The sequence below is a fragment of the Nelumbo lutea genome, chromosome 1 (assembly GCF_056320005.1).
Source record: "Nelumbo lutea isolate HS-2025 chromosome 1, American lotus-T2T, whole genome shotgun sequence".
NCBI lineage: Eukaryota > Viridiplantae > Streptophyta > Magnoliopsida > Proteales > Nelumbonaceae > Nelumbo > Nelumbo lutea.
In genome coordinates, this window is record NC_142684.1 from 154,243,199 (window position 1) to 154,263,334 (window position 20,136).

Consider the following 20,136-nt stretch of genomic DNA (forward strand, 5'->3'; position numbering starts at 1 on the left):
TAACTATCAGATCTGACCCCATTGTTTTATGAATTGTGCACGACCAACATCAGCTAAAGTGGCTACTAAAAACTAAGCAAACCAGTGAGACAAACCACTGATATCAGCAATGAAGCATGCTGAAAACGGAGCTGTACAAAACTGAAATCAAACAGTAAAAAGGCAGTTAAGTGTGCTCAAGTCTGATATGTGATTTCAGCAATAAGAGTTAGTGTATACAGATCTGAATCTGTGGCTATACTATGCATGGTATCAAAGTTTCAGATCTGTATATACCATAGATACAAATCCAAAACTCACAATTGAAGATACAGATCTGAATCACTCTATTGCTAGTGTCATCAGATATAAATCGGTATGTGTTCAGATCTGATTGTAGAAGTGGTAGGTAAGGTAACCAGATCTGATCCACATTATTTTCATAAGATATGTAGACCAAAAAGAGCAGAAGCTATAACAACCATAATGAGTTCAGATCTGATCTCTGATTTCATAAATCATAGCTAAGATAATCAGATATGAACTGCACTAGCCACCATCAATCAACTAGATTACCCAGACTAAAACAAAAACCAAAGATGAAGCAAAACAATAAGAGCAACTACTCTACTGAAACTATGGCAACTATAATGAGTTCAGATCTGATTTGTGATTGTAGAAATGACAGGTAAGGTAATCAGATCTGAATTGTACACTTTTTTTTTTATAAGATATGCAAGAATGCAGCTACCCTACTGAAATTAGAATAATAAACTAAATATTATATATATATTTTTTTCTTGTTGCTCAGATCTGCATTAGGATTTCAGCAATGTAAGTGAATGTATGCAGATATAACCCACACTAATTTTCTTATAAATTTGCAAACTATAAAAACATAGCTCCATTATTGAAACTAAACCAACATTCAAGTGTGAAGTAGATCATCAATAGAAAAAAAAAGAGCTAGCTAGATTAGCAATGGAATTTATTACACACTATTCTAAACTAAAATGAACATAAGTAAACATATCTAAACTCTACTGTAAACAGGTCTGAAATCAGTGCTGAAGTTAGGATCTTTAGGTTGCTCTTCAGGTTCTAACCTTATGAAATCAGATCTGAAATCTTAGCTATTGAGAACAACCACCTATAGAAATGCAAATTCCAAGCCTAATATCAATAAGTAGGTCTGAAATCTGTTGCACTTAGGTCCGAAAAAAGATTGGAATCAAGAGCTTATTCAAAGTTCAAAATTGCACATCTTATCTACATCCATAAATTGCAGAGACCTAAAATCAGGTTTGCAATTTTTGTTAGTATCCAAATTCAGATCTGATTTGGATGGATTAAAGTCTGTAACATTTTAATACTGATAGTCCACAGATAACAATCAGATCTGAGCTATTTTTGTATACAAATACACAACCATTGATATATGAAATATACTGAAATATACATCAGTTAGGGCTAGGATCAGATCTGAATTGCATTCGGGCTGGGATCAGATCTGAAGTGGGAAAAAAATCTGAACTAGACTGTAATCATATCTGGATTAGGCTTGGTTCAAGAGCTTTAAGCTCTGTAATTGAAGTTCAAACTTGTATAGCTCATATATATCAAATAATTGCAGAGTCCTGAAATCATGTCTACAATTTTTGGTATTGTTAGCAGTCAATCAGATTGGATGCAAATAAGATAACAAAAATAGTAGTCCACAGATATTTTAGATCATATACTGCATCAGATCTCATATCAGTCCTCATTAGAAATCAAGTGCACTCAGGTCTGATCTCATCATTTATTGCTACACTTTCATCAATGAGGCAGGTCTGATGCATCGGATTGCAATTTTGGCACTGTTATCATCCAAATTCAAATATGATTTGAGTGGGTTCATGTCTGAGTTCAGACCCGCAATCCGAGTTCAGACCACCATCCAAATAGGATAGAGATATTGTACATGATTTTTATACCTTGGGATCTGAAGTTTATGAGAATATATGCTTGAATACCTTGGGATCTGGCTTGCATCTACTCCAAACGGTCGAAACAGTTTTCGAAGTCGTATACCTTGTTGGCTAGGATTTCGATATCAGCCTAGTTAGCGATTTCTTGGCCAATTTGGTCATTGACTTTTAGGTTAGCGTTCTCAAGGTTGTTGGGTTGTTCTTTTGAAACATGGGAAATGTTGCTTTTATGAGCACCCATCCTCCATGATTAAGGACGAAACAGAGATTCTAATGTAAGTGGGGTGGTTAGGCAAAGAATAATGGTCTCCTTGAAGGATGAAGAAATGCTAGGAGTCTTGGGTAATAGGGGTATGCTAAGATCTTTTATTGACAGGATCATGTTTTTGTTGTGTTCTACACTCCATTTTTTAAGGGGAGATCCGGAGGCCTTGAAGGGAATGAGATAAAAAGGGATTTGACTCCTGTTTGGAAAGGGGATTCTCGGTTTGATATCGGTCGTTAGGAGGGCACCACTGGGGGTTTGCCACATGTTACACGAGATCTTTCCAGGACTAAATTTCCTTTTGTCTAAGGATTCTCCTAGTGCACGTATGCTACTTCCTTTCATGGGTCCCCTTTGTCAACGTGGCGTGGGTGACATTGGAATTAGTTTGACATGTTGGCCTAGTTGTTCCTCATCGTTCGGTTGTTCTATTGTGAATAGTCTTTGGCTTGTTGTAAATGAACGCCAGTTCTTAAGTGTATCGCATGTCCGCAACGTTCTTGAGCTCATCATAGGTTCGTGACGAGTTATGGACTCGTCACGGATCTGCGTCGGCTTACGTGTCACCATGTGTGCTTATGTGGTTCTAATTTTGTACCTTCATTGCAATCGCAGTCATAGTGAACATGTACTTACAATTGCATTTAACAAATTTGTCAATGATAATTAGAAAATTATTCTATTCTCTACAACCACTTATCCAAATAGGTATGAGCAAATAGGTAGGTTCTACCTATAACAGGATGGAATTGACCTTGAACCAGCCTCGAACCGATCCTACCCAATTTATAACAAGGTAATGTTTGATTCCAAATTCTTTGAACCCAATCCCCACCCAAGTTGGTTCTAAGATCTAATGGGTTTACCTTACATAAACCAACCTTGGTGGAACTTACCTTGAAATAAACCCCAAAAATACTTTAAGATTGTGAAGATTTGAACCCAAGCACTCATGGTTACAAAAGGCTATGGTCTCACTTGGTCATTTAGTTACTTGAGTGGTTTGATTTTTTGTTGTCATTTTAATACTTGAATGTGTATAATTAGTAACGTAGAAGGTAATATTTACAAAGTTTAAATTATAGAGATAAGTTATGAACCATATATTAATATACTATGATAATCTGCATATTAAATTATTCAAGTTAATCAACAAAAATAACATAAGTTTTAAATTATATATTGTTCTTACCGAAAATTAAGTTTTTAAATAACATGTTTCATTCTTTTTAAGGGGAAGAATAAAGAAATAACAAGTTTTACGAGTAGACTTGGGAACCACCAAGGGGAGAGATGACCCTAGAATTGACTTTCACAAGTTAGGTTTTGGTTCCAATAACTTGGAACTAACCCCTACAAGGTAGGTTCTATGTTATCCCATGGAACCAAACCAAACCGACCCATGCTCACCTTTATGTTGAAAACATCATAGTGTTACAAGGGTAGGGCATAAGAGAATACCGATTTAGTTTGGTTCTTCTATATTTTTTTAGGCTAAATTACAAAGACCCCATGTACTATGGGGCCAATGACAATTGCCCCTTAAACTTTCATTTGCAACAAAGACCCCCTTGAACTTTTACTTTGTGACAAATACCTAAGTCATTAGAGTTTTGCCCGTTAACTTCAAAAAAAAATAATTATTCATTGGTTTAAAAATTTGTACATCCCCAAGCTACCAATTTCTTATTTGTTTGAATATTTATGATTCAATTAATTTTCTGATATACTATTGAAGTCCTCTCAATTACTCTAATAAACCATTCTAGATTTCTAGCTAAATTTAATATTTAGATGAAGTGACACATGTTTCTTTCTGATAGATAAGGTTTTGTGTTGTTTTTCTTCATTTATTTGAGAATGGAGTGGATAATTTTTATATTTTAAGATGAAGATAAACATTCATGTCATAAAATGAAATAAGAATTAACCAAACTTATGACAGCTCCAATTGATAGATGGCATTCTTAGGACATTTTTGACTTTTCAAATATTAGTTAATGGACTAATTAACTGCAGGTACTGCCTTATCACATTTTGAAAATTTGGATACTAATTGTTATATTTTAAAAGTTTGAATATTAAATTATCGCATTTTAAAATTTAGATACCAAATTATCACTCGAGCTAGAATACAGGGTAATAATCAGAATTTTTCCTTTTAAGTAAAGCGCTAATTCGCTGACGAGTATTTGTCGCAAAGTGAAAATTAAAATTCATGGAATCTTTGTCGCAAATAGAAGTTCAGGAGTAATTGTCACAAACCCCATACCAGGGCCCTTTCTAAGTTTACCCTTTTTAATTTTTTTTCTCTCCGTCTCCGTGATTTTCTTTTGCTATGACCCCGATACTCTTTTAGCTTCTCTCCATAGTTGGGAACTTGGGATTCCTCACTCTTCGGTCGGATCAACAAGCGTAACCCTTCTCCGAAAACCCAAACATTCTAGACTGAAAATTCTTTTCTTTCTCATTCATTTCAACCCTTATCTGTGTTTCTCAATCACCAATACAACGATCAAGTTTTTCTTTGGGAAATGACCTCCGTCTTTCTATTTTGATCGGAGTTACAATTTTCATTTGTTCTCCAGGGGAGAATTGACCTCTTTTCATCGCATCTACCATTCGGGAAATGCTCTCCGCTAGTTAATTCAAGATGAAGCTGAAGAGGAGGAGGGTTTTAGAAGTGGTATTGGAATTCTCAATACAAGTTGTCGTCTTTTATTCCTTAATTTTCATGATATCAGTATTTAAGGCGAATGGAATATTTGGTTAGGGCCCTTTTTTTTGAGCCAATTGCTTAGTTCGACCCTGTTCATAGCATCCAAGTACATTTTATGGCTTTGCTTGATTAGGAAGTGATTTTGTTGCTCTGCTCATCGAATGTTGGACAGTAAATATTGGGTCTGTTTTCGTTAACAAAAATTTGCTTCCCGTTGTTACTTAATTTGTCCCTCATGCATGCTTTATTGTTGTTTTTCTTCTACTTTTGATTAAAAACTGGGAGTGTTAAGCCAGTATTCACTAATTTGAACTTCTGCTATTCAAATGTAGTTTGCTACTCATGGCAGGTCAGTTCAAGATTAATTTTGAAAATTAAAAGTGGCAGCTTTCAATATTGATATCTAAATATTGTTGTTTGGGTGCCAATGATGAGTGGAATCTAATAATAATTGACGTGGAACTCAATTATTACTGTGAAAACTTTGTGTGAATTGTCTTCAAAATCACCCATAAAAGGAAATAGAGAGAAAAAAAAACAGAAAAATTCAATTATTCATTTCAACCCCTAAATCATATATTGTAGTCTAGTGACCACTTGGGCAATTCTAAGGTATACTTAAAACCTAGACGGTTGAATGCTTATGAGCATGACACAAGACTACAAGGTTTTATGAGATCAAGGCCTTTATTTGGAATAATATATGACACATTGTATTGTGGTCTCTGAGAAATTATTATTTTTTAATTGGTGTCATTCGTAGGAACTTAGGAGTGGCTCCAATAAGTGATAAAACGGGAGAAAGTAGACTAAGATGGTTTGGGCATGTGCATGGAAGACCATCAACGACACCCACAAGGAGTGATCTGATGCAAGTTGAAAGGGGCTAGAAGGGCATGGGGTAGACCAAAAAGGACACGGCCAGACGGGGTAGAAGTAGTAAGAAATGATTTAAAAGCCAATAATTTAACAATGGATATGGCATTAAACAGTATGGACTGGTGAAACATGATTCATATAGCTGACCCCATATGGTTGGGATAAGGCTTGCATGATAATGATGATGATGAATGGTGTCTCCAAGAAACTTTATATCCTATAGTATTCATGATCATGGTTCAAAAGTTCGATATGATATGCCCTGTATTAGGTATATCATATTGTATCATATCGGTAGCTTGTTGATATGTGAAATACAGGTCTTTTGGGGTCAAACCCCATTTGAGGGGGTAGGCATGCCTTAAGCCAACCCCTCTGAAAAAGTTTTGATAAAAAAAAAACTAAAAAAATAGAGTGGGGTTCAACGTACTGATACACCCCTTCCACCGTATCAGGGTGTATCGATACTTTGAACCTTACTCATGATCTTCTCATTCCAGTCACTTTTCTCATAAAAAAAAAAAGAAAACGGCAAAATAAAAAGGATAAAAGGTTCGGTTGCAAAAATTACAAGCAACCACTGTTTTCCACATGTAGAGAAAAAAATGGGACAAGTCAGTGCAAATTTGAATCCAAAACCAGGATTTTTTTCCCATTTCTTTATCAGCTCTGACATTGAAGCAAAAACATAACAATGATCTGGCCTGTTCCCATCATATTAAGAACCTTAAATTTTTCCTCTCAAAACATGGCAAATCATCATATCTCAAAGACAACAATATTTTTATTGGTAATAAAAAAGTTTATTAGAAACAAAAAGAATACAAGAGAAAGGAAGGTGACCAGCAGTCACTCGAAGGAAGAAAAGAGAAAAAACGCCAGATTCAAATAAAACCTAACCTGCCCCAATAAAGCAAACCTTCAGCACTCACAACATTCTATCAAGGAAAGAATCATACTGCAATCCCTCAAAATAGATAACATGAAATAGTGACACTTCAAAATATATCATGAAGGAGAAATTTGTACAACTTCAAACCAAAAGATCTGTGATTACTCCATGTTGCCAGCTCGATTAATCTTAACTTCTTTAAACCTTCTGCTAACTTTCTTAACTCTCTTCACCCTTTTGACCGGCCCAATTCCAAAAGGACTGCCTTTCAACCTAGCAAACACTTTTGAAACTTGGACAGGGTGATGATTATTCCTGTTTCTAAAATGGTAGCTGCAGTGATCAATCTGATTTCAGACTGGGTCCTTAGTCTTCCAGATTTTGACAAAGTATCCAAAGCTGATTTGTTGGAAAGATTCTGGAATACCTTTGATTTACAGCCTTGTAATGAAGAATCCTTTTTAATTTGACTTCTAGTGTGTATTTGGTGTGTGAACTTGATAACCAATGGTGTTTAGATGTAATTCTTTTTTTTTTTTTCGATTTAATGAATTTTTTCTTGATCCTTCAAAAAAAATGATTATTCCTGTTTCTAAAATGCTTAACTGCCTTTGAAAAATTATTCATGTTCTTCTGATTATCATTGATTCTTTCTAGTTTCAACACCACAGTTTTTTGTAAGAGTCTGATGGACAACTTCAGCTCCTTTCTCAGATGTAACATCCCCTTCTGGAATCACTGGAAACAAACTACCCCAAATCCCATTATGATTTGAAGAAGAGTTAACCAAATCAGTGTCCAAATCTTTTTTTTTTTGTTTCAATAATTTTTTTTTTCTTTTATCTTCAAAAAAAAAAGTGTCCAAATCTACCTTCTCCTTATGCTTCAAAGGAAAATTTTCTTCTAGCTTCTTGAAAGTTTTCCTTGGAAATTCAAAATGTAATCCCAAGGTTTTACTCACCTCCACCTTAATATTTACCACTTTCTCTAAATCCATAGCAGTCTCACAAGAAAAAAAATCTAAATCTATAGATCTACCAATTTCACGAGTCTTATCCATAACTACCCCTTCATCATTTGAAACATCTTTCTCTGCAATTTCAATAGTATTTTAAATTATATTAATTTCAGTATTTAAAAAAACTAGTATAATAAGTATTTAATAAGGCAATATTCATTTAAAATTATTAACTAATGAAGGCTATAATTTTATATGATAAAAATTTAAGATAGAGAATAAGTAAAAGAGAAAGAATAAGGGTTGAACCACTATTTTTTTTAACATAACAGAGAGAATAAAAAAGAACAAAAGAAAAATAAATATATAATAGAATGTATTAACACATATTTAAGTAAAGATATAACCATAATAATGATATTATAATAGATCGCCTGTCTTGTATTTTTGTCGCCTAGGGAGGTGCCTAGTTGCTCAGATAGGCACTTTGTTGCTATAAGTCAAGGCGTTCAAGTGAGGCATCCGACCAAGGGCACCTTATTGCCTAGGTGCACATCTCAAGGAATCGTTCAACCTAAAAGCTTAAGTTGTTAGGCGAGGTCCTTGAATAGGTTTTTATTCTATAACATGCCCCCTTACGTGGAATTCTATTGGGGCTTAAAGCGTAGACAAGCATAGGTCCATCCATACCTTGTGCTGAAATTTCATTAGTTATAATGGGGGTGACAAGGTTTGAACACTATACCACTTGATCAAACAGGCTCTGATACCAAGAAGAAAAATATAAACAGAAAAAATAGAAGAAATTAAGAGTTTGAAAATGGAAGAGAAGAAGAAAGGATTCAGACCTAGAGAAGAAGAAGAGATGGAAGAATAAAAGGGTTACAAGAAGAGAGTTGATCATGAATCTCTCTCCAGCCACTGATAAAAAAATCTCTCTCCAGCCCAATCTAATTGTATTTATTAAACTTAATTTTTTGTACAAAGACAAAAACACCCTTAGTAGGGTGGCTGCACACTTAAACATAACATAATAGTGGGGAGACAAATTTGGAAAAGTCTTTAACAGAAAAAAAGGTTGACGGGGAGGGACTCGGAGATTGAAGAAGGAAAAGGGGACAGGGTAGGGGAGAGGGAAGAGTGCCAAGAGGAGGAGGGGGGGGGGGGAGGCGGATGGAGGAAGAGGAAAAGATAAATGAGACACAGGAAAAAAGTGAATCTAATCCAAGATGGGGAGGTGGTAATCAACACTCTTGTGGAGAGGGAAGTGACAGTGGGAAAGTCCTTGGGTTTGTTCTTCTGGAGAGGGGTGGAGTTTGCAAGGAGAGCCTTTGAACAATTTGAGAAAGATAAGAGAGAGGAGAAAATTAGAAGACAGGAGAGAAGGGAATTAAGCAGAGGGTGGGATGAGGAGGAGCTGTTGGGGGAGGATATGTGAAGGGCCAGAGACTGTCTTCTTCAAGGAGTGAAGGAAGAGGACAGGAAGGAAGAAAGTGCTGACCTGGAATGTAAGGGGTCTGAGAGAGAGTAACAGAAGGGCAACAGTGAGAAATATGATCAGTAGACTTTGTCCTGAGGTGGTTTTGCTCCAAGAGAGAAAGCTGGAAGCTTTTAACATTGGCGTGATGGAGGAAATTTGGGGCAGGAACAGTGGGGATTGGGTGGGGTTGAATGCTGAGGGACTGTCAGAGGGTTTACTCACTCTGTGGGATTCAGGGGTTTTCAAAAAGGTTGGTGAAAAGGTGGGTAAGATCTCAATTTCAGTATGTTTGAAGGAGGTAAATGGGGACTGGTTATGGGGTGCAACAAATGTTTATGGGCCAAATTCAGAAGGGGAAAGGATCGAGTTCTGGGAGGAGTTGGAAAGGCTGAGAGGGATCGGGGGGGGGGGGGGTAGGGACAGGAGGATAAGCGTGGGGATGAGGAGGTTTGGGGAGGTCAGAAGCAGGTTTGAACTTATTGATCCACCTTTGTGTGGGGGGAGATTCACGTGGTCAAACGGGCAGGTGCCGGAAATTCTTAGAAGATTGGGTAGATTCTTGTTTTCAGGGGATTGAGTGGAGTATGTGGGGGAGGTGGTGCAAGAGGTGCTCACATCAAGCATGTCGGATCATAGACCTGTGTTGTTGAGAAGTTTTGGTGCTATAAACTGGGTAAAGCCCTTCAGATTCGAGAATGTTTGGTTACATGAACCAAATTTCTTGGCATGGGCAGAGGAAAAGTGAAAAAATATGCACGTGGAGGGTTTAGCTGGCCACAAGCTGGTGAGAAAACTGTAACTTTTGGAAGAAGAGTTGAGAAGTAGGAGGCCGGAGGTGTTGGGGGGAGAGGAGCGCAGAGAAAAGGAGGTTTTAGAAGGGCTGGAGATGGGTGGCTCTAGGAAGCTTGGAGCCTAAAAAGTTAAGCGACTTTTCTGTTAACTGGCTGGGAAGAGAGATAGAGATTGAAGAGTTCAGAGAAGCTCTGAAAAAGATAAATGGGGATAAAGCCCCAGGGCCGGATGGCTTTAACTTCAGTTTTGTCAAGGCTGGTTGGAGTTTTTTAGAGGAGGATTTCTTTCAAATGATCAAGGAATTCTGTGGCACAAAAGAAATTGACGGGAGAATCAATGCCACTTTCCTTGCGCTGATTCAAAAGAGAGATGGAGCAGTGAACATAAAAGATTTCAGGCCAATAAGCCTGATTAGCAACCCTTACAGACTTTTGGCTAAGGTGCTGTCCAGAAGGTTGATGGGAATGATCCATGAGGTGGTGGGAGAAACCCAAATGGCTTTCGTGGAAGGGAGGCAAATTCTAGATGGAGTTTTGGTGGCCAGTAAGTGCATTGATTCCAGGTTAAGGAGTGGGAGACTGGGGCTGGTGTGTAAAATTGACATTGAGAAGGCCTACAACCATGTGGAATGGGGTTTCTTGGAAGAGATGTAAAGGCTCATGGGGTTTGGGGAGAAATGAAGAAGCTGGGTGTTTGCTTGTATATTCTCTGTATCATTTTCTTTACTTCTCAATGGGGTCTCTTTGGAGTTCTTTCATGCCTCTAGAGGGCTTTGACAAGGGGAACCAATTTCCCTGCTGCTGTTTGTGTTAGTGAGGGAAGGGCTGAATCTGCTAATGGTCAAGGCTTCCCAACTAGGTTGGGTTTGTAAACAGGTAGAAGAAGGGTTCGACCAGAAGAGAAAAGTCTCACTACCCAGCCGACCCACTTTGTATTTATAATGTATAAGATGAATTACAAAACACAGTATCGTCCCTCATTAAAGATGGGACACATAACTTAAACTTCAATAAAACAGACTATTCACTCTCAATTAGATAGACAAAAGACCAAAATTACCCTTGTATTGTTGACTCTAACACCCCCTCAAGCTGGAGAGTATGTCATATAGTCCCAGCTAGACTTGTTCATGGGATGGGTAGCCCGACAACTTGACCCGGCCCGGTTGGCATCCCGGTTGGGCTAGGACAAGTAGTTACGCCCACGGGCCTGACCTCAGGCCCAAAACACCAAGCTCGGTTGTGTTTCGGGCTGGGCTCGGGATTTGTCAAAAAAGCCCGGCTCGACCCGACTGATTTATATAATATAAAATATATAATATTTAGTATAATATATATTAATAATTTAATATATACATTTTTTATATTTTTTTCTTTATAATTTCTCTCTCCTCTCTCTGCTTAGCTGCTTCAGCGATAGCAGTGGCATGATCTTTAGACTTCGGTCTCGTGCCCAAGCCTGGGCTTCGAGCTTTTTATGAGGGTCGGGCTTGGCCTAAGTTGTAGGCCCGATGGTTGGGCTAGGCTCGGGCTCGGGCCTTAAAAAATCTGTTAATGAAGAGTGAAAGCCCGGCCCGAGCTCGGCCCATGAACAGGTCTAGTCCCAGCTTGTCACATATGTAATCTACTCTACCTCGAGACAACCCCTTTGTAAATAGATTTGCCCACTGGTTTCTTGGACTCCCATGAGCTGTAGTTATCACTCTATCGATCACTTTTTCTCTTACAAAGTGGTAGCTAACTTCAATATGCTTTGTTCTCTCATGGAAGACTGGATTAGAAGAAATGTGTACAACGACTTGATTATCACAATATAACCTCATGAGTCTGTCAATTAAGAACCCCATCTCTTGTAACAAATTCTTCATACATACTAGTTCACATGTAGTATGAGCCATAGCCCTGTACTCAGCTTCTATACTACTTCTTGCCACCATTGTTTGTTTCTTGCTCTTCCAAGTTACCATATTGCCACCAAGGAAGGTACAATATCCTGTAGTTGACCTTTTGTCTGGCACAGAACTAGCCCAATCAACATCTGTATACCCTTTTATCTCAAGAGTTCCTCCACTTTTGTATAACAAATCACGACCTGGAGCACCCTTCAGATACCTAACTATCCTTAGAACTGCTTCCCAATGTGGAACCTGAGGATGTTGCATAAATTGACTTTCCATACTTACAACAAATGATATATCTGGTCGTGTGATAATCAGATAGTTCAATTTTCCCACCAACCTCCTGTACCTTCTAGGATCATCAAACTCTTCACCTGCATCAATATTCAACTTAGCATTAGGTTCCATAGGTGTTTCGGCTGGTTTGGCACCTAACAACCATGTTTCTTCAAGTAGGTCAAGGACATATTTCCTTTGACACAAGTTAATCCCATGCCTTGGCATCTAACAGGAATCACGGGAAGGGGGTCCTCAACTGGAACAGGAAGTGGAACCACAAGAGCAGGATAAGGAACCTTAATACTCGAGAAAAATGGGACTAACTCAAAGAAAGTGACACCTGAACACACAAAGGATCGATTAGAGCTAGGGTTATAACACTTATACTCTTTTTGGGTCTTGGAATATCCAAGGAAGATGCATTTGGTAGTACGTGCATCTAACTTGTCTAAACCAGGTCCTAAATTCTAAACAAAGCAAACACAACCAAAGACTCTAGGAGTAAGAGGGAATGAAGAAAGAGTAGGGAACAAGACCGAGAAAGGTGATTGACTTCTAAGGATGGACATAGGCATCCGATTGATGAGGAAACATGATGTTAGAACAACATCACTCCAAAAACGCTTTGGAACATTCAAATCAAGCACAATGGACCGAGCGGTTTCAAGTAAGTGTCGATTTTAACGTTTAGCCACTCCATTCTGTTGTGGGGCATAAGAACAAGAAGTTTGATGAATTATCCCGTGATGCTCTAAGTATTCTTGAAATGGTGTTAGGTGTATTCTTTTGCATTATCTGAGCGGAGAATTTTAACATGAACATCAAATTGGGTACGTATTTTAGCATAAAATTTTTGAAAAATAGAGAACAATTCACTTCGATCTTTCATAAGAGAGAGCCATGTCATCCTTGAAAAGTCATCAACAAAAATTACAAAATACTTATAACCATTGTATGATACCACTTTATTTGGACCCCAAACATTTGAATGAACTAAAGAAAAAGGACTCAAGACATGACTATCAACTCTTGGACTAAAAGAGACTCTATGGTGTTTCCCAAGCTGACATGACTCACAATCCAACGATGGAAGATGACTTAAGGACGGAACTAACAACTTCAGAGCCTTGAGAGACGGATGACCAAGTCTGCAGTGCCACTGGAGAGGAGTAAGAGATGACTGAAAGGCTACTGGTGGGCCACCACCATCAAGGTAATACAATCCACCTGCCTCATGCTCTCCACCAATCTTCATCCCCGTCTTGAGATCCTGAAACACACAAGAAGAGGGGTAAAAGGTTATAGAACAATTAAGTGACTTGGTTAATCTACTAACAAACATAAGGTTAAAAAGGAAACTTGGGTACATATAAAACAGAGAATAAAGATAAGGAGGTAAGATCAACATCACCAACACTACAAATAAGAGAGGTGGAACCGTTAACAATGGTAACTGTTTTGGATGTAGAAGATTGAGAAAGTGAAGAAAACACATTTGGAGTCCCAAACATATGATCCGAGGCTCCAGAGTCAATGATCCAGTGTGAGGGTTTGGAAGCCAAGCAAGCCATACCTGAATGAGCAAGAGTAGCTGTATTCTGCTGAGAGGATGTTTGAAGGAACTTCTCATATACCTCACGTGGTACACTCAACATTTCCTTCCCAGAAGCACTAGTGGATGTGGAGGGGGTCTGATCAGTCTGTTGGTTTTCACTAACTGTACCACTGCCACTAGTCACAGTATGGTTAGCCCAAGTGTTGGGTGGACCATATAAATCATAACAGAAATTAATAGTATGTCCCTCTAATCCATAGTATGTGCATTTTCTAGTTCCATTACTCATTCCTCTACTACGACCTCCCCTTGACTCTCGACCTCCACTGCGGCCACTAGAACGATTAAACATAGGGCCACCTTGGTTTCCTGGAAACCCACGGCCACCACTTCCACCACCTCTATTTCCACGACATCCCCCCTCTAGCCACCACAAAACCAGATCTGTCCGAGAGAGAAGATTCTGTTGAATCAATAGAAATCCTCTGAAGATGGGCAAACACTTCTTCAAGAGAGGGGAGAGCAGACCCTCCCAGTATTTGTGCTCGAACAGGTTCATATTGAGCCTTCAAACCCACTAGAAACCTTGTCACATCAAGTTGCTCTCGTTGTTGTTGCTGAAATTGAACATATGGTGTCAGAGGATGATATACATTAAGCTCATTACGGAGATTTCTCATGCTTGCATAGTATTCCTCCAAGCTTTGGTTACCCTACTTCAGATTAGAGTACTCTTGGTAAAGCTGATATACTCTACTGGTATTATCTTGGCTAGAATAAAGTTTCTTGGCATGGTCCCAGATTTCCTTAGCCGTATCCAAGAACATAAAATTCACACTAATTTTAGGTTTCATGCTATTCCACAACCAGGTTCTAATCTGTGCACCTTCCTATTCCCAATCACTAAACCCTAGAGAATCAGAGGGGGGTTTCTCCTCTCTCACATGTTTACCTTTTTTTGGCTTTTAAAAACACCTCCACAGATTTGGCCCATGGCACATAGTTCTCACCTTTCAACTTAATTGAGGTCATTTGAACATTTAAGTAATTAGAAGAAATCATAACATCTGCCTTATTGTCACTACCATCTCCAGTTGATGCCATCCCATTAGGAGAGGTCATTCTACCATTCAGCACCACATCACACACTACTCAACAAAATATAATTATGACCACACTGCTGCTGTCATGAATTCAGCATTCGAAAACCCTACTTTCAACTCATATATCCAGGTATGAACAGAATGAAAAGAGGTTCATATGCATACCTACCAATCCACACTGCCACATAAATGAAATCCAAACCAAAAGGAAGCAGCCGCAGTCCACTACTAGCCGAATAGGAATTTCTGTTCAAACCTGTCCACATCCAGCCCTCTTCGTACCATCGAATAGAGGGTATTTAGTAAACCACCACAACGATCACCACTACAGCAACTGGAAGCATATTTGCCTCCAAGAACAAAAAACGACCACTTGTTTTTTGGCCCCTTACCGAACTTCCAATCTGTCTAAGAGATATTCAAAAAAAATCTGATATGGTGGCAATCCCAGGAAGACGAAGGAAGATGAGAGAAGATTTAAAAATTGAACTGGTTTCTTATTGCTCTGATACCATGTAAATAGGTAGATTAATCCTATTCAGTTCTAGGTTCGAAGTATGTAAGAAGAAGAAGAGGAGGAAAAGAAGGGTTTGGCTAGAAGAGAAAAGTCTCACTACCCAGCCGACCCACTTTGTATTTATAATGTATAAGCTGAATTACAAAAGACAGTATTGTCCCTCGTTAAAGATGGGACACGTAACTTAAACTTGAATAGAACAGACTATTCACTCTCAATTAGATAGACAAAAGACCAAAATACCCTTGTACTGTCGACTCTAACAGGGTTGAAGGCTTCAAAGTGGGTGATGAGGGTCCTTGTATTTCTCGTCTTCAGTATTCTGATGACACTCTCATTTTCTTGGATGCTTCAGTGGACCAGGTGCTGAACCTTAGGGCTATTCTGTCTAACTTCAAGATGCTCACAGGACTGAAAGTGAATCTAGCTAAGAGCTCTTTGATTGGGGTGGGGGAAATAGGGAGGGAGGAGCTGGAGCAGTTTGCTATGGTGTTTGAATGTCAGTTAGGGGAACTGCCATTTCAGTATCTGGGTCTTTCAGTAGGGTCTAAAACTTCTGCAACAGTAATTTGGAGGCTGGTAGTTGAAAGAGTGGAGAAAATGCTGGAGAGCTGGAAAGCAAAGTATCTGTCTCTAGGGGGCAGAATCGCATTAGTAAGAAGTGTTCTCTCCAGCCTACTGACTTATTACCTCTCTTTACTCAAGATTCCAGCAAAGGTGGCAGAAAAAATTGAGAAGTTACAGAGGGATTTTTTTTTTGTGGAAAGGAGCAGGGGGAGTAAAGAAATACCATTTGGTTAATTGGGGAAAGGTGTGCAGGCCAAAAAGGGAAGGGGGTTTGGGAATTAGGAGGGTAAAGGTTTTCAACAAGGCCCTTTTGGGTAAATGGCTGTGGAGGTTTGGGTTGGTGAGGGTCTCTTTGGAGGAGGATACTAGCTGAGAAATATGGGTTGGTGAGGTTTGGCTGGGAATCAAGGGAGGTTTCAAATTCTTATGGTGTGAGTGTTTGGAAAGGAATTATGCACTTCAATCAAGTGTTTAGATCTTCAGTTAAATTTAAGGTATGTGATGGATCAAGGATAAGATTTTGGGAGGATGAGTGGTGTGCAGCAGGAAAACTTTGTGAGGCATGCCCAAAGCTGTACAAGTTGACTGAACATCAAGTCAAGGTAGCCCACTGTTTTGAACTGGGGGGGGGGTGGCCAGATTGTATGGTGCCCTAACTTTACAAGACCTTTGCTGGACTGGGAGGTAGTAGAATGTGTTTAGCTGTTGGAAATACTTCAGAAAGTTGAAGTATCTCCCACTATGAGGGATGGATTGTGGTGGAAAGAGTCCAGGAATGGGGTGTTTACTGTAAAGTCTTTCTACATGGCGTCGGTGAAGGATCAGCTGAACTAAGATCAAGTAGAGGGGATTTGGGGGAACCTAGTTCCTTCCAGAGTGGAAGCTTTCGTTTGGTTAGTGGCCTCGGACAACATACTTACTGTTGACCATCTAAAGAGCAGAGGGATTTCCCTGGAAAATGTCTGCATATTTTGTTGGGAGAGTGAAGAAAATGTCTTTCATCTGTTCTACTCTTGCAAGACAGCAAAGGTCATTTGGAGTTTCTATTTTTCTTATTTGGGGTGAGTGTTTTCCAGCCTAGCTCTACAGCAGAAATATTCTCTTCCTGGCCAAACTTAAACAGCACCAGGAAAGCAAGGATAGTGTGGAGCTGCATTCCTTTTGCAGTGTTCTGGGTTCTTTGGAATGAACGAAATAGAAGGCTTTTTGAAGACAGTTCAAAGAACACTGAAACTCTAGTTGCTTTGGTTGGGAAGCTAGTAGCGGATTGGGTTTGGGTACCACCAGAATTTAATCAAATCAGCAGATCTGAAATGGGGAGGAACTTTTGGAATATTCTAGAAATTCAGCGGTTGTAATTTGGATTGTTGTCTGCTCTTATTAACAGTTAGTTTGTTGTGTGAGCAGTGGTGACACCTTGTCACCATTTGGATTGTACTCTTCTTTTTTTTTTTTTTAATAAATTTTCATTTACTCTTCAAGAAAAACCATCAAATAATAGGCTATTAGACCAATTAAACAAAGGCCCACTAAAAAAGAATGAAGAAAAGAATAATCATAAGAAAAGAACCAAGATCGGCTCAACAACAATATTCTATATGTTAGATAATATGTGAATAACTTCTACATTCTTTTAATAGATATGCTATTTACACACACAACCTGGGTGTGTGATGCCCTTTGTGCTTTATGGCCTAAGCCCTAGGTTGTAAGTGCCAAGTAGCCACTTTTGGTAGCAGTGTTTTTAATCTATACCCTTGTTATTTTGCTTAAAAATTTTCTATTTTGTTTGTGGTTCCTTTATTATTCATTTTTGGGTTGAAAATGTGGAATTTCATAACCATTAGGTTAGTTAGAATAGGAAAGGATGAAGGATGCACAGTGAACAATCGTTAAGTTTTATAAACGTGTAAACTTCCTTGATTCCTAAATATTAGGTTTTTTGTTTTTCCTTATTTTTTTTCTTTGTTTGAAAGAAGGTTACTGTGCAGAATATATTAGATCCAAACAGAGTCAAAATCAGTATTTCCCTTCATGCGTGCATTTTATGCCTTTGGAATGGAGAATCAGCTGAGCACCTCCTTCACTGCCTGGAGACGGGGAGAACAGCTGGGTAACTCCCAAGCACATTGTGGACTTTTTTTGGTAGTGGCAGGGTAGAGGCCGGAAGAAGAGGAAAAAACTTATTGATGTATTGTTGTACATGCTGTGTTGGTGGGGGGTGGGGGGGGGAGAAAGAAATAATTTGATATTTGAAAACAAATCCAGATCCTTTGAAGACTCAATTTCTCATATAACTTGTGTAACTTATGGGCAACTAACTCTGTGGACTTTAAAGGAATCTTGGTGCGTGATTTGCAAAGGATTATGGTTGAGTTTCTGTGCTCCTCTCCATTAATCAGCCTCACTCTGGGTCCTTTTTTTTTTTGAAAGGCAGTAAAAAGTATATTGTATTATATCTATAAAAGAAGGTGAGACACCCTCAGTGAGGGGATTTACAAAATGCTATGCAGAAAAGACATTGTATATACAAAAGAACCCCACAACCCTTAGAAAATAATAGAGAGCCAATCAGGTCCTCACTGAAAGATTCTAGTGGATCCTTGTTATCATATTGCAATGGAAATTAAAATAAAATTAAAAAATCTTGAATAACCAAGATCATGCCCATGGAATCAAACTGCTTGAATGACCAAGAATCTTGAATAACTATTAGCACTTCTGCCGCATGATCATGCCCATGGAATCAGTGGGACTTTAATTTATAGTTTGTTTGGATTTCTTTTATAATTTGTTCTATTGAATGGATGACTCCTACATTCAAGAAATGAGTGTATCTGAGATTAGGATGTTGAGATGGATGAGTGGCCTGACTAGAAAGGACAGGATCAGAAAACAACACATTAGAGAGAACATGGGAGTAGCTCTAGTTAGACAAATGAAGGAAAATCAACTGAGATGGTTTAGTCATGTGCATAGATGATAAATGACTACACAAGTGAGGAGTCATTTGATGCAAGGAGAAGGCTCTAAAATATCAAAGGGAAGACCAAATAAAGCATGAATCTAGATTGATAAAGGGTGATTGAAGGACTTGCAATTTGACAGAAAACATAGCTTTTGATAGAACACAATGGCGGGACAGGATTTGTGTAGCTGACCCTAAATAGTTGGGATTAAGGTCAAGTTGAGTTGAGTTTCTGCAATGTTTTAAGATAAATCTAATATGTGGCACATGTCTTCCTATGTATTTCTAGTTTCAAACACTTGCAAGAACAACTTTAGGTACATGTGAAATGCCTGTTTGTATCTAAACTGCTATATTAAATTGTATTTTTTTGTAGTTAGTGTTGCAAGACCTACTAAATTTATTTGTTTTTTAATTATTTGATTATTTATGAAAAGTTTAAGGATATTGATTATAGTTGCTTGGAAGCTGATTTTGAATGAACTTATGGGGCTAAAATATGAACATTTCACAAGAAATTTGGAGATAGTAATTTTTAGTATACAAGTCTTTATACATGTGTATAGATGTTTGTGGTTTTTGTTTCTTTTACCATGTAATTCTGTAAATTGCTGCAGTTTCTCTCTTTTTGGCATAACAATGCAGTACTTTATCATCCAAAAAGCAATTTTCTAACATCTGGCTTAGTATTTTTTGAGAAATTGTATCATGCAAAATGACAGGTTGGTGATATCTTTGTTTTATCAAGATGAGCTCTTTGTGATTCACGGGGTTTGCAATCATTAGAAATATAACAATCGTGAATGTTCTTTCTTTGGTTTCAGCCTCCAAAAATCAGATCGTTTATTAACAATGTTACTGCTGTTCCACTTGAGAATATAGAAGAACCTCTAAAAGGTTTTATTTGGGAGTTCGATAAGGTGTGATTTGATCCTTTGCTCTACGATTTTATGGCTGCTGACATAAAATTTGTATAATGGTTATTTGAATTTTCTTGATACAGGGAGATTTTCACCACTGGGTTGATCTTTTTAATCATTTTGATTCATTCTTTGAAAAGTACATAAAATTGAGGAAGGATTTGCAACTTGAGGATAACTTTTTGGCTGCTGATCCTCCTTTTCCCAGAGATGCTGTTCTTCAAGTTCTTCGTGTTATAAGGATCATCTTGGAGAACTGTACAAACAAGCACTTCTATAGTTCTTATGAAGTATGTTCCGTTACCTGAGGGAGTTGTCCTCTTTTACTTGTTTATATTTGTTACTTCTTTAGATACTTAGAATCCGATATTGTGCCAGATCTTTGTAACCTGTACA

General features: G+C 38.2%; 1 protein-coding gene across 5 annotated transcripts in view; it reads left to right on the forward strand.

Annotated features, from left to right (window-relative positions):
• The first annotated feature begins 4,434 nt into the window (after positions 1-4,434).
• Positions 4,435-20,136, forward strand: part of LOC148878521 (E3 ubiquitin-protein ligase UPL1-like) — a 46,434-nt gene continuing 30,732 nt past the window's right edge. For 4 of the 5 annotated variants that reach the window (XM_088955906.1, XM_088955909.1, XM_088955911.1 and 1 more), the window contains exons 1-3: positions 4,435-4,900; positions 19,645-19,740; positions 19,824-20,030. In XM_088955906.1, coding sequence (XP_088812032.1) covers positions 4,868-4,900; positions 19,645-19,740; positions 19,824-20,030 — 336 coding nt within the window. In that variant the 5' untranslated portion in view covers positions 4,435-4,867. The remainder of the gene's footprint in view (positions 4,901-19,644; positions 19,741-19,823; positions 20,031-20,136) is intronic. The other variant, XM_088955915.1, reaches the window with a different exon arrangement.